Consider the following 12,758-nt stretch of genomic DNA (forward strand, 5'->3'; position numbering starts at 1 on the left):
CCTCTAAAAGGACCACTTCAAGAAAATTTCCCCCTCTCTGTCTGTTCCATCTCATCTCTTAAGTACCCTAGGACACTCAATTATTAAGTAACCCAGGATAAAAATTTCTCAGTCATTTGGAGTCACTCCAGACTGCTGCCTCTACCACTTAATCACTGTCCATCAGCTTTTCGTGCATCACACCCTCCACATTATCTGCTCCATTGTGGTGGTTACTTTTTGTCAAATACCCTCAACCTCCTCTCTTCTGACTTTTCACTGTACCACCATAGCAAAATGCCAAGACTGGATTAGTCTTACCGTTGGCTTTCCCTGAATAACCTGGACATTTGAACGGAAAAAAATCACACAATTAAGCTGACTAATTTCATTTTAAATCCACGGTGTCAAGCTCACCACCATTAGCATGAATACTGCCTAACACTCTGACCATGATTCTCTAGAAAACCCAACTCATTCATGATTAACTGGAGACTGTTCTTCTTTCCTTGGCTTTCCCACACCACTCCCTCTGCAGCCACATTCTTCACTGACCTTGCCACCTACTTCATTTAAAAAGGGGCATCTGATGGTTGGAGATGCAATTCAGTGGCAAAGTGTTTGCTTAACATGTGTGAGGCCCTAGGTTCCAACCCCAGCACCACAAAAAAAAAAAAAAAAAAAAATATATATATATATATATATACCGATCACCAAAGGGGGAGCATCTGATATGAACTCTCTCTCGTCTTTCTGTCACAAGATTTACATGCATGTGTGCACTGGCAGGCACACATTTCTTTCTTCTTCCTTCTTAATCCCACAGGAAATATCTGTTCACTTGCTATCCACTACATAGAGGAAGAGACTTCGTCTAGTGAAGAACTGAGCCTGGGCACTACCTCTCTGAGTCCTCTCAAGCTTTCATGCAACTGCTTAAGGGTTCAGCCCTGAACTTTTCTTTATACCTACACATATTCTCTTTTGGTCTTCTTATTCATTTTTTTTTAATTCTAGGTGCATACTTCATAATGTTTTAAAATCAATAAAATAGTTGAAAGGAGGAAAGAACACCATGATTTTTTTTTATTGTTAACTTGAATAACATTTAAGCATGAATGGACCATCCAGGGGAAGATTACTAATTGAATTTCACTTTGAGTAGGTAGTACAAAACTTTCATTATCTGTTTGGTTCTTTTTCTCTTATAATTAAGAAGACAGGGACATTGAACTACATTGAACTGTAGAAAGAAATTATGTAGCAAGAGAAAACATTTAGGGAAGCAGAGATTGGGTTGAAAAGTGAAAACTTAAATGATGACTGCAAAGTGTTCTTTGGATGAGGGCAGAGAGAAATCATCTGCTAAGTTTTTTTTTATCTGCTCCAAAAGTGCACTGGAAGCTCACAGGAAATGACTCTCTACCTGCAGCCCACCTGGTGCATCTGACCTTGGTCCTGGGCATTCTTTCCCTAGAGTTTGCATAGGTGCAGAGGGTCCTGATGGACAGGACACAAGGCAGTCTTACCTCCACTCTCAATGAGGACATCCAGGAGTTCATCCATCTGCTGGCTCCGAGTCATTTGCTGTTGCAAATTAACCAAAGGACAGCGTAGCAGTTAGAAGGTAGCACTTCATTATGGGTAGCACTATATAGGTTTTCAAACTAGATTTGGCTACGTCTTTTTTAAAATAGTAAAAAATACAAATAACATATAATTTACAATCTAGAACATTTTAAGTGTACCATTCAATGGCATTAAGTACATTCACATTTTGGGGCAACCATCATCATCATCCATCTCCAGAACTCTTTTTATCTTTCAAAACTCTACTCATTAAAGAATAACTCCCCAGCCACGCCCCAGCCCTTAGAAATTGATCATTCTACCTTCTTTCTCCATGAATTTGGTTACTCTAGGTTCCTTATATAAGTGAAATCATATTGTATTTCTTCTTTTGTGACTGGTTTATTTCACTAAGCATAGTTTCCTCAAGCCTCATCTATGTTGTGGCATGTGTCAGAATTTCCTTTCATTTAAAAATTTTTATTCTTGGTATTGAGGATTGAACCCAGGAGGAATACTTAATCACTGAGCCACTTCCCTGGCATTCTTATTTTTTATTTTGAAACAGGATCTCACTAAGTTGCTCAGGGCCTTGCTAAATTGCTGAGGTTGGCTTTGAACATGTTACCATCAGTTCCTGAGTCACTGAGATTACAGGTGTGTGCCATGGCACCCAGCTCTTTTCATTTTTGAAGACTGAATAATATTCCATTATATGGATCTAGTACATTTTGCTTACTCATTCACCTGTCAACGGACACTTGGATTGTTTCCACCTTCTGGCTATAGTGAATAATACTGTTATGACCTTGGGTACAGTGGTGAAAGGTTTTTGAACTATGTTTGATTAACTCTCAGTGTAAATTTTAGGCAGGTGATCTACAGAATGAAATAAGCCACTACAATAAGAAAAGGAGAAAACAGGCAGAATGACTCCCATTGAGGAATATATACTTTAGAATAAGCTTGGTTGATTTTACATCCTAGAAGCAAGGTCATCTCAAACACAGAAAAAAATACCTTTTCTCACTGTGAAGTGAGAATCTATCTCTTATTTGACTTGTCTGGAACCTGACCCACAGTTCCTCAGTTCCTCTTTGCAAAAGCTTTAGGAACTAGTAGACCCTGTGGAGTTCACCTTCTCTGTTCATCTGTGTTAAGTGTAGTCTAGTTTCTGAAAGTTCACTCTGCCTGATCTTTTGCTTTTCTTTTGAAATTGTGAAGGATCAGCTGATGTTTCAAGATCCATGGGGATGAAGCGGAGACAGCAAGGGCATTGAAGCATCTCTGTCACTTCCAGGAGCCCAAAGTCAATGGACATGGGCATCAATAATCAATATGGATGGCAACGCTGCTCCAAGTGTGAGTCATTTGCCAGTTCAGAAGGCACCACATGGCTCCAAGTTCTGGCAGGTAATGTAAATGAGCCAAAAATAGAAGAAAGAGAGGAAGCGTGCCCAGCACAGCTGTGGCCCAGAGAAGCACTGGGTACTTTGCTTTAGGTTATTGTTGTTTGGCAGAAAAGTGGCTCCCATGTTGGAAGATTCCCTAATTTTTCAGAAATGAGAAAGTCCACTTTTCATAGCATCTCCTGATCTTGGGCACACTTTACACCAAAGGAAATTTACTGCCTTGCTTTTGGCATGCTTAGTCAGTGGGCAGCAACTGATGTAATGTTCATTTCTGGACTGAGCACATTCAAGTTCAGACCTTCAGTATCGTCAGAGGATTGGTTCCAGGACCCCCACTTAATACCCATATCCCCAGACACTCAAGTTTCTTGTATAAAATCATGTAGTATGGAGCTGGGATTGTGGCTCAGTGGTAGAGCATTTGCCTAGCATGTGTGAGGCACTGGGTTCAATTCTCAGCACCGCATATAAGGAAATGAATAAAATAAAGGTCTATCAACATGTAAACAAATTTTAAAAATTTTAAATCAGTTTTCAAGATGGTGGACTAGAGGGTGGCTGCATTTCATGTTACTCCAGGACTCAGGATTCAAAAGAGGAGATATTGAGAGACTTGGGACCAACTCAAACCAGCCGGGTGAGTCTCTCCCATTGGGGAGGCATCCCGGATGGGGCGGTAGTCCTGGAATGCAGGGAATTTTGTGAAGTAGAACTGCCTGACGAGACACCCCTCCCCCCGCTGGAGTAGTGAACTCGGACAACTGGGATCATCGTAGAGGAGGCGGCTCAGCACAGCGCTTGGACTCGGAGCAACCACTGGGGCTCCGGGCAGCTGCCCAGAGGAGGAGCTGCGTGGCAAGCTGTTTGGACTCAGAGTGACCGCTCCTAAACATCGGGGAGCTGCCCAGAGGAGGAGGAGGAGCGCAGTGGGTCGTTTGGACTCGGAGTGACTGCACCAGAGCTACAGGCGGTTGCCAGAGGAGGAGCTGCATGGAGAGCTGTTTGGACTCAGAGCGAATGCTTCTAAACACCCAGGGACTGCCCAGAGGAGGAGGAGGAGGAGCACAGCAGGTCACTTGGACTCAGAGTGATGCACCAGGGCTACGCGGCAGCCCAGAGGAGGAGGCGAGTGGTGAGTTGTTTGGACTCAAAGTGACTGCTCCTGAACACCGGGGGGCTGCCTGGAGGAGGAGTGTGGTCGTTGCTGGGTCTTGGAGTGGCCGCATCAGAGCTCCGGGCGGCTGCCAGGAGGAGGCGTGTGGCAGGTCGCTTGGACTCAGAGCGACCGCTCCTGAACACCCGGGGGGCTGTCCAGAGGAAGAGGCGTGTGGCGGGTCACTGGGACTTGGAGCGACTGTACGGGGCTTCAGGTGGCTGCTCAGAGGAGGGGCTGCATAGCCAGGCAATTAGGTGCAGAGCAGGGTCCCAGGACCTAGGCGGCTTCTTGGTGGAAGAGCCGCATAGAGACACGCTTAGAGTTGGAATGAAGTTTCCAGGGCTGTGGGCAGATTCTCTGAGGAGAGGCAGCCTAAGGAGACTTGTCTGCGAAGGGTGAGGCTCCCAGGCCCAGGAAGTAGGTCCGGGCCCCTGGGAACATTGCCTAGGAAGGCTGCCCTGCCCAGGCGGTAGTTATGGATTGAGGGGAACCGCCAGGAGGGGAACTGACCAGCGAGACCTCCCCACCGGGTGAGTCTTCCCCGCTGGGTGAGGTTTTCCCACAAGGACGGTAAAACCAGAGACACAGGTCCAAACAGGCCTTGCCTCAGCCCGCAGCCTAGTTCCCCTGTGGTTGACCATTGGTCATCAAGTGGAGGCATCTCTGCCCACTAGCAGGGAATATACCCCACCTGAAGGCCACCACCCCTAGAGAGGCAGCTTCCTTGTGGAGCACCGCATTATCAACTTCCTCCAAGACTTCAGGCTACTGAAGGCTAAGAGGGAATATACTAGAAATCTTCAGGGACATTATAAGTCAATAGAGGAAATCTGCAACATCTCAGCAGTCCACTGATACCTGAACAATATGAGAAAACAAGGGAAGAGAATGCCTCAAACAAATCTAGATGTTACATCAATAAAATCCAATGACAGCATGGCAGAAGAAATGACAGAAAGGGAGTTCAGAATGTACATAATTAACAAGATAAGGGAAGCAAACGATGAAATGAAAGAGCAAATGCAGGCATTGAATGATCACACCAATCGACAGTTAAAAAAGCAAATACAGGAAGCAAAAGATCATTTCAATAAAGAGTTTAGAGATATTGGAAAAAACCAAACAGAAATCCTTGAAATGAAGGAAACAATAAACCAAATTAAGAACTCCATAGAAAGCACAACCAATAGGATAGAACACCTGGAAGACAGAACCTCAGATATTGAAGACAAAATATTTAACCTTGAAAATAAAGTTGACCAAACAGAGAAGATGGTAAGAAATCATGAACAGAATCTCCAAGAACTATGGGATATCATGAAAAGACCAAATTTAAGAATTATTGAGATTGAGGAAGGCTTAGAAAAACAAACCAAAGGAATGAACAATCTATTCAATGAAATAATTGCAGAAAATTTCCCAAATCTGAAGAATGAAATGGAAAATCAATTTCGAGAGGCTTATAGGACTCCAAATACACAAAATTACAACAGACCCACACCAAGGCACATTATAATGAAAATACCTAACATACAAAATAAAGACAGGATTTTAAAGGCTGTGAGAGAAAAGAACCAAATTACATTCAGGGGGAAACCAATACGGATATCAGCAGATTTTTCAATCCAGACCTTAAAAGCTAGAAGGGCCTGGAACAACATTTTTCAAGCCCTGAAAGAAAATGGATGCCAACCAAGAATCTTATACCCAGCAAAACTTACCTTCAAATTTGACGATGAAATAAAATCTTTCCATGATAAACAAAAGCTAAAAGAATTTACAAAAAGAAAGCCAGCATTACAGAACATTCTCAGCAAAATATTCCATGAGGAAGAGGTGAAAAACAAAGAAGCAAATCAGCAAAAGGAAGAATTATCCTAAAGGAATTGTCAAATAAAGGAGGAACCAAGTCATGTCAAAAAATAAATAAATAAATAAAATTTTAAAAATGAACCAAATGACTGGGAATACAAATCATATCTCAATAATAACCCTGAATGTTAATGGCTTGAATTCATCAATCAAAAGACATAGACTGGCAGATTGGATTAAAAAGAAAGATCCAACAGTATGTTGCCTGCAAGAGACTCACCTCATAGAAAAAGATACCCATAGACTAAAGGTAAAAGGATGGGGAAAAACATACCATGCAGATGGACTCAGCAGAAAAGCTGGAGTATCCATCCTCATTTCAGATAATGTGGACTTCAAGACAAAGTTAGTCAGAAGGGATAAAGAAGGACATTTCATACTGCTTAAGGGAAGCATAAATCAGCAAGACATAACAATCATAAACATCTATGCCCCAAACAGTGGCTCATCCATGTACGTCAAACAAATCCTTCTCAATTTCAGAAACCAAATAGACCATAACACAATAATACTAGGTGATTTTAACACGCCTCTCTCACCACTGGACAGATCTTCCAAACAAAAATTGAACAAAGAAACCATAGATCTCAATAAAACAATCAATGATTTAGACTTAACAGACATTTATAGAATATACCATCTAACCAAGAGCAAATACACTTTCTTCTCAGCAGCACATGGATCCTTCTCTAAAATAGACCATATATTATGCCACAAAGCTAATGTTAGCAAATACAAGAAGACAGAGACACTACCTTGCATTCTATCAGATCATAATGGATTGAAGTTAGAAATAAATGAAAGAGTAAAAAACAGAAACTACTCCAACACTTGGAGATTAAATAATATGCTATTATATGATGAATGAATAACAGAAGATGTTAGGAAGGAAATTAAAAAAATTCTTAGAGGTAAATGAGAACAAAGAAACATCATATCAAAATCTCTGGAACACTATGAAAGCAGTACTTAGAGGAAAATTTATTTCATGGTGCGCATTCAATAAAAGAAGTAAAACTCAACAAATAAACGACCTAACACTACAGCTCAAAGCCCTAGAAAAAGAACAAACCAACACCAAAAGTAGTAGAAGACAGGAAATAGTTAAACTCAGAGCTGAAATCAACGAAATTGAAACAAAAGAAACAATACAAAAAATTGACAAAATAAATAGTTGGTTCTTTGAAAAATAAACAAAATTGATAAACCTTTAGCCATACTAACAAAGAGAAGACAAGAGAAAATCCAAATCACTAAAATTCAGAATGAACAAGGAAATATCACAACAGACACAATTGAAATACAAAACATAATTAGAAGCTATTTTGAAAATCTATACTCCAACAAAATAGAAAATTTTGAAGACATCAACAGGTTTCTAGAGACATATGAATTGCCTAAACTGAACGAGGAGGACATACACAATTTAAATAGACCAATTTCAAGTAATGAAATAGAAGAAGTCATCAAAAGCCTACCAACAAAGAAAGTCCGGGACCAGATGGGTTCTCAGCCGAGTTCTACAAAACCTTTAAAGAAGAGCTCATTCCAATACTTCTCAAAGTATTCCATAAAATAGAAGAGGAGGGAACCCTCCCAAACTCATTCTATGAAGCCAATAATTACCCTGATACCTAAACCAGACAGAGACACATCGAGGAAAGAAAATTTCAGACCAATATCCTTAATGAACATCAACGCAAAAATTCTCAACAAAATTTTAGCAAATCGCATACAAAAACATATTAAAAAGATAGTGCACCATGATCAAGTGGGTTTCATCCCAGGGATGCAAGGTTGGTTCAACATCAGGAAATCAATAAATGTAATTCACCATATCAATAGACTTAAAGTCAAGAATCACATGATTATTTCAATAGATGCAGGAAAAGCATTTGATAAAATACAGCACCCCTTCATGCTCAAAACACTAGAAAAAATAGGGATAGTGGGAACATTCTTTAACATTGTAAAGGCCATCTATGCTAAGCCCATGGCCAATATCATTCTAAATGGTGAAAAACTGAAAGCATTCCCCCCTAAAAACTGGAAAAGGGCAGGGATGCCCTCTTTCACCACTTCTATTCAATATTGTCCTTGAAACTCTAGCCAGAGCAATTAGAGAGACCAAAGAAATTAAAGGGATACGAATAGGAAAAGAAGAACTCAAACTATCCCTATTTGCTGATGATATGATTATATACTTAGAGGAACCAGGAAATTCCACCAGAAAACTTTTAGAACTCATAAGTGAATTCAGTAAAGTAGCAGGATATAAGATCAATGCACATAAATCTAATGCATTTTTATATATAAGTGATGAATCTTTGGAAAGAATAATTAGGAAAACTACCCCACTCACAATAGCCTTGAAAAAAATAAAATACTTGGGAATCAATCTCACAAAAGAATCAATCTCACAAAAAATCTTCTCACAGAAGAAGATCTACAATGAGAACTACAGAACACTAAAGAAAGAAATTAAAGAAAACCTTAGAAGATGGAAAGATCTCCCATGTTCTTGGATAGGAAGAATTAATATTGTCAAAATGGCCATACTACCAAAAGTGCTATACAGATTCAATGCAATTGCAATTAAAATCCCAATGACGTACCTTACAGAAATAGAGCAAGCAATTATGAAATTCATCTGGAAGAATAAGAAACCAGAATAGCTAAAGCAATCCTTAGCAGAAAGAGTGAAGCAGTGGGTATCGCAATACCAGATCTTCAACTCTACTACAAAGCAATAGTAACAAAAACAGCATGGTATTGGTACCAAAATAGACAGGTAGATCAATGGTACAGAATAGAGGACACGGACACAAACCCAAATAAATACAATTTTCTCATACTAGACAAAGGGGCCAAAAATATGCAATGGAGAAAAGATAGCCTCTTCAACAAATGGTGCTGGGAGAATTGGAAATTCATATGCAACAGAATGAAACTAAACCCATATCTCTCACCATGCACGAAACTAAACTCAAAATGGATTAAGAACCTTGGAATCAGACCAGAGACCTTGCATCTTATAGAAGAAAAAGTAGGTCCAGAGCTTCAACATATCGGCTTAGGACCAGACTTCCTCAACAGGACTCCCATAGCACAAGAAAGAAAAGCAAGAATCAATAGATTCAAACTAAAAAGCTTTCTCTTAGCAAAGGAAACTATCAGCAATGCGAAGAAAGAGCCTACAGAGTGGGAGAAAATCTTTGCCAATCATACTTCAGATAGAGCACTTCTCCAGAATCTATAAAGAACTCAAAAAACTCTACACCAAGAATGCATATAACCCAATCGACAAATGGGCTAAGGAAATGAATAGACACTTCACAGAAGATCTACAAGCAATCAATAAACATATGGAAAAATGTTCAACATCTTTAGTAATAAGAGAAATGCAAATCAAAACTACCCTAAGATTCCATCTCACCCCAATTAGAATGGCGATTATCAAGAATACAAGCAACAACAGGTGTTGGCGAGGATGTGGGGAGAAAGGTACGCTCATACATTGCTGGTGGGGCTGCAAATTAGTGCAGCCACTCAGGAAAGCAGTGTGGAGATTCCTTAGAAAACTTGGAATGGAACCACCATTTGACCCAGCTATCCCACTCCTTGACCCAAAGGACTTAAAATCAGCATACTACAGAGATATAGCCACATCAATGTTCATAGCTGCTCAATTCACAATAGCCAGATTGTGGAACCAACCTAGATGTCCTTCAATTGATGAATGGATAAAGAAACTGTGGAATATACAATGGAATATTACTCAGCCATGAAGAATGATAAAATTATGGCATTTGCAGGCAAATGGATGAAATTGGAGAATATCATGCTAAGTGAGATAAGCCAATCTCAAAAAAACAAAGGACGAATGATATTACTAATAAGTGGATGAAGACATATAATGGGGGGTTGGAGGGGTTAGTGTTAGGGTTAGAGTTAGGTTTAGGGAGGGGGGCAAGAATGGAGGAAGGAAGGACTGTATAGAGGGAAAAGAGGGGTGGGAGGGGTGGGGGGAAGGGCAAAAATAACAGAATGAATCAAGCAACATTACCCTATGTAAATTTTTGATTACACAAATGGTATGCCTTTACGCCATGTACAAACAGAGAAACAACATGTATCCCATTTGTTTACAATAAAAAAATTTAAAACATGTAGTATTTGCATAAAAACCTACATATATTACATATATCCTCATGTATACTTTAAATCATCTTTACATTACTTATATTACCTGATTCACTAAAGTTGTTGTACCATATTGCTTAGGGAGTCACGTACAAGTCTGTACATGTCTTTACAGATGTAACCCTCATAGGCCTAGTATAGCACATGAATGGGACATGAGTGGACGATGTTCAAACAATCTTTGGAAAGAGAGGGGGGATCTGTGAAGTGGCAAGAGGCTAACACGAGGCACACATCACTTTATTTGCTTGGGTTCTACATAGTGCTTGGCATGTGGCCAGTTCAAGTGTGATGGGCTGACAGATCTGGCTCCATGAGAATGTTATAGGCCAGACTCTAAGGGAACTGACTAAACAGACTCCATTTTGATCTGAGACTCCATGTTATGTAGGAAATAAGCTTCTCCCATGGGAACACCCCTCCTCTGTGCCCATCATCAGTTACTTAGTGTGACATGTTTAACAATACAGAATGATAATTCCTATGTAAAGAGAAATTGCTCTCTTCTGATTCCTATTGCACCTAAACAATGTACCATGTGAACAGCGATTGTGTGGATGTTAGTAACCATTCTTTAGTTTATACCTAGGTAAGGGTCATTTTGACCCATGTCCCCCTCTGTCGATGATCTCATGATGTTAATGTGTAATTTCGAATTACAGCAACAGACACTTATGATTAATATGATTTTTGGTATAAGAACTCCTACAACCCTGTGGTCGGGGCTGTTCTCCCAATAGCCATTTTTTGGGGCATTGTGTGAGACAGTCAGCCGGCCAGCTTAATAATGACTCTCAAATTTGGACTTTTCAGTGGTGATTGGTCTGTTCTTAAGTTGCACCCCATAACATCAAGGTTTTTTTTTTTTTTAACTTGCAGAATTTTTTTTCACAAAGCATATTTAAGCCACAACTGGTTGAATCCATGACACACTGGGCTGACTATGTAAGATCACTTACTGTTTTCTTTATTGTTGTTGTTATTATTATTATTTTTTAGAGGGGTACCAGGGATTGAACCGAGGGGCACTTAACCACTGATCTACATCTCCAGCCCTTTTTAAATATTTTATTTTGAGACAGAGTCTCCCTAAGTTGCTTAGGGCTTGGCTACATTGCTGAAACTGGCTTTGAATTTGTGATCCTCCTGCCTCAGCTTCCCGAGCTGCTGGGATTACAGGCATATACCAGCACTCTGGGCCTATTTTTCTTTTTCTTACTTTTGTATTTTGAAACTTTCCTAACATCAATGAAAGTAGAGGATACAAGGAACCTCCCTGAATTCATCATTCAGCTTCAACAACCTTCAATATTTTGCCCGGACTGTTGGATTCTAAAGCCAGGAAGAAATGTTAGAAAGTATTGCCTCGACAATTTCTTTCACGTATTTGAGAACCTACCATGTGCCCAAACAATATGGTAAGTGCTAGATTATGTAGAATCCTTACAAAGTAAATATGGACCCTCTTTTATAGAAGTTGAGTATGTGCCCAACCTCAGTGGCAGTGGCAGGTGGCAGAGCTGGCACTGAGACCAGGCATCCTGGATGCCAGCCTAGCCTCTTCTTCCTGCATGTCTCAGCTTCTATGGATGCTCCTTGACTTATGATGGGATTACACTCTGATAAGCCCACTGTCAACTGACAATACCACAAATCAAAAGTGCATTTAATACACCTAGGCCACTAGGCATGATGGCTTAGCAACACAGCACAATGGAGCATGAGGTGCTTTCCATCTTGGCTGTGGGGTGACTGGGAACTGAGGCTTGCTGCTGCTGCCCAGCCTCGAGAGAGGATTATAGCCCATCACCAGCCTGGGAAAGGATCCAAACGCAAAGTATACATTTGAGTGCAGTGTACAGTGTCTTGCTTCATACCATCATAAAGTTGAAACATCATAAGCTGAACCATCCTAAATGGGAACCATCTGTATACACATATAGTACCATCAATACTCTTAGTGTGTACTTTGCTCATTCCGTTGGGGAGGCACCCAACACACTCAACATCGGAATTTACAGACTGCGTGAAGTTTAACAATATACAACCATGTCCACTGAGTCCATCTGACCTTGCATAAGAAACAAACCATGTGATTACCTGCTTGACTGCATCTTCATAGGAAGGAGGCTGTGTTATCTCTGAAACTGTTGAACTTGACTTAGAAAAAGTTGGGGATGCGATTGAAAACTTTGGCCCCGTCTTATCAGAAGAATGTAAACCAGTCATCTGCGTGTCAGTAAAATACAGAGAAAGGCGTTCAATTCATGGATCAGAAGTGGTACTGCTTCTGTTCTAGAATTCACAAGCTACTTAAAAAACTAGATCTAAGACAACAACCACAACAGTAACTAGCCAGAGATAAGATAATAATAACTACTTCTAGTTTACCAACAGTAGTATATATTCCTGGGGATTTATTGCTGGTGGCATCTTAAAGTGGGAACTCTACAACTTTATTTCCCCCCTAAAGTGCACCCTCTTCTCTTGGGAGAAAACAAGAAAAAACAAGGAAAGGAAATCAGAGTCTAATCCAATACAAAGGAATTCACCAACTCAGGAATTTC

At 40.3% G+C, this 12,758-nt stretch overlaps 1 protein-coding gene across 3 annotated transcripts in view; it reads right to left on the reverse strand.

Annotated features, from left to right (window-relative positions):
- Myocd (myocardin) overlaps positions 1-12,758 on the reverse strand; it is a 103,487-nt gene that overhangs the window by 4,405 nt on the left and 86,324 nt on the right. For all 3 annotated transcript variants that reach the window (XM_047547142.1, XM_047547144.1, XM_047547143.1), the window contains 2 exons: positions 12,292-12,420; positions 1,509-1,566 (listed from right to left, as the gene is read on the reverse strand). In XM_047547142.1, coding sequence (XP_047403098.1) covers positions 1,509-1,566; positions 12,292-12,420 — 187 coding nt within the window. The remainder of the gene's footprint in view (positions 1-1,508; positions 1,567-12,291; positions 12,421-12,758) is intronic.

Source organism: Sciurus carolinensis, chromosome 3 (genome assembly GCF_902686445.1).
Source record: "Sciurus carolinensis chromosome 3, mSciCar1.2, whole genome shotgun sequence".
Taxonomy (NCBI): domain Eukaryota; kingdom Metazoa; phylum Chordata; class Mammalia; order Rodentia; family Sciuridae; genus Sciurus; species Sciurus carolinensis.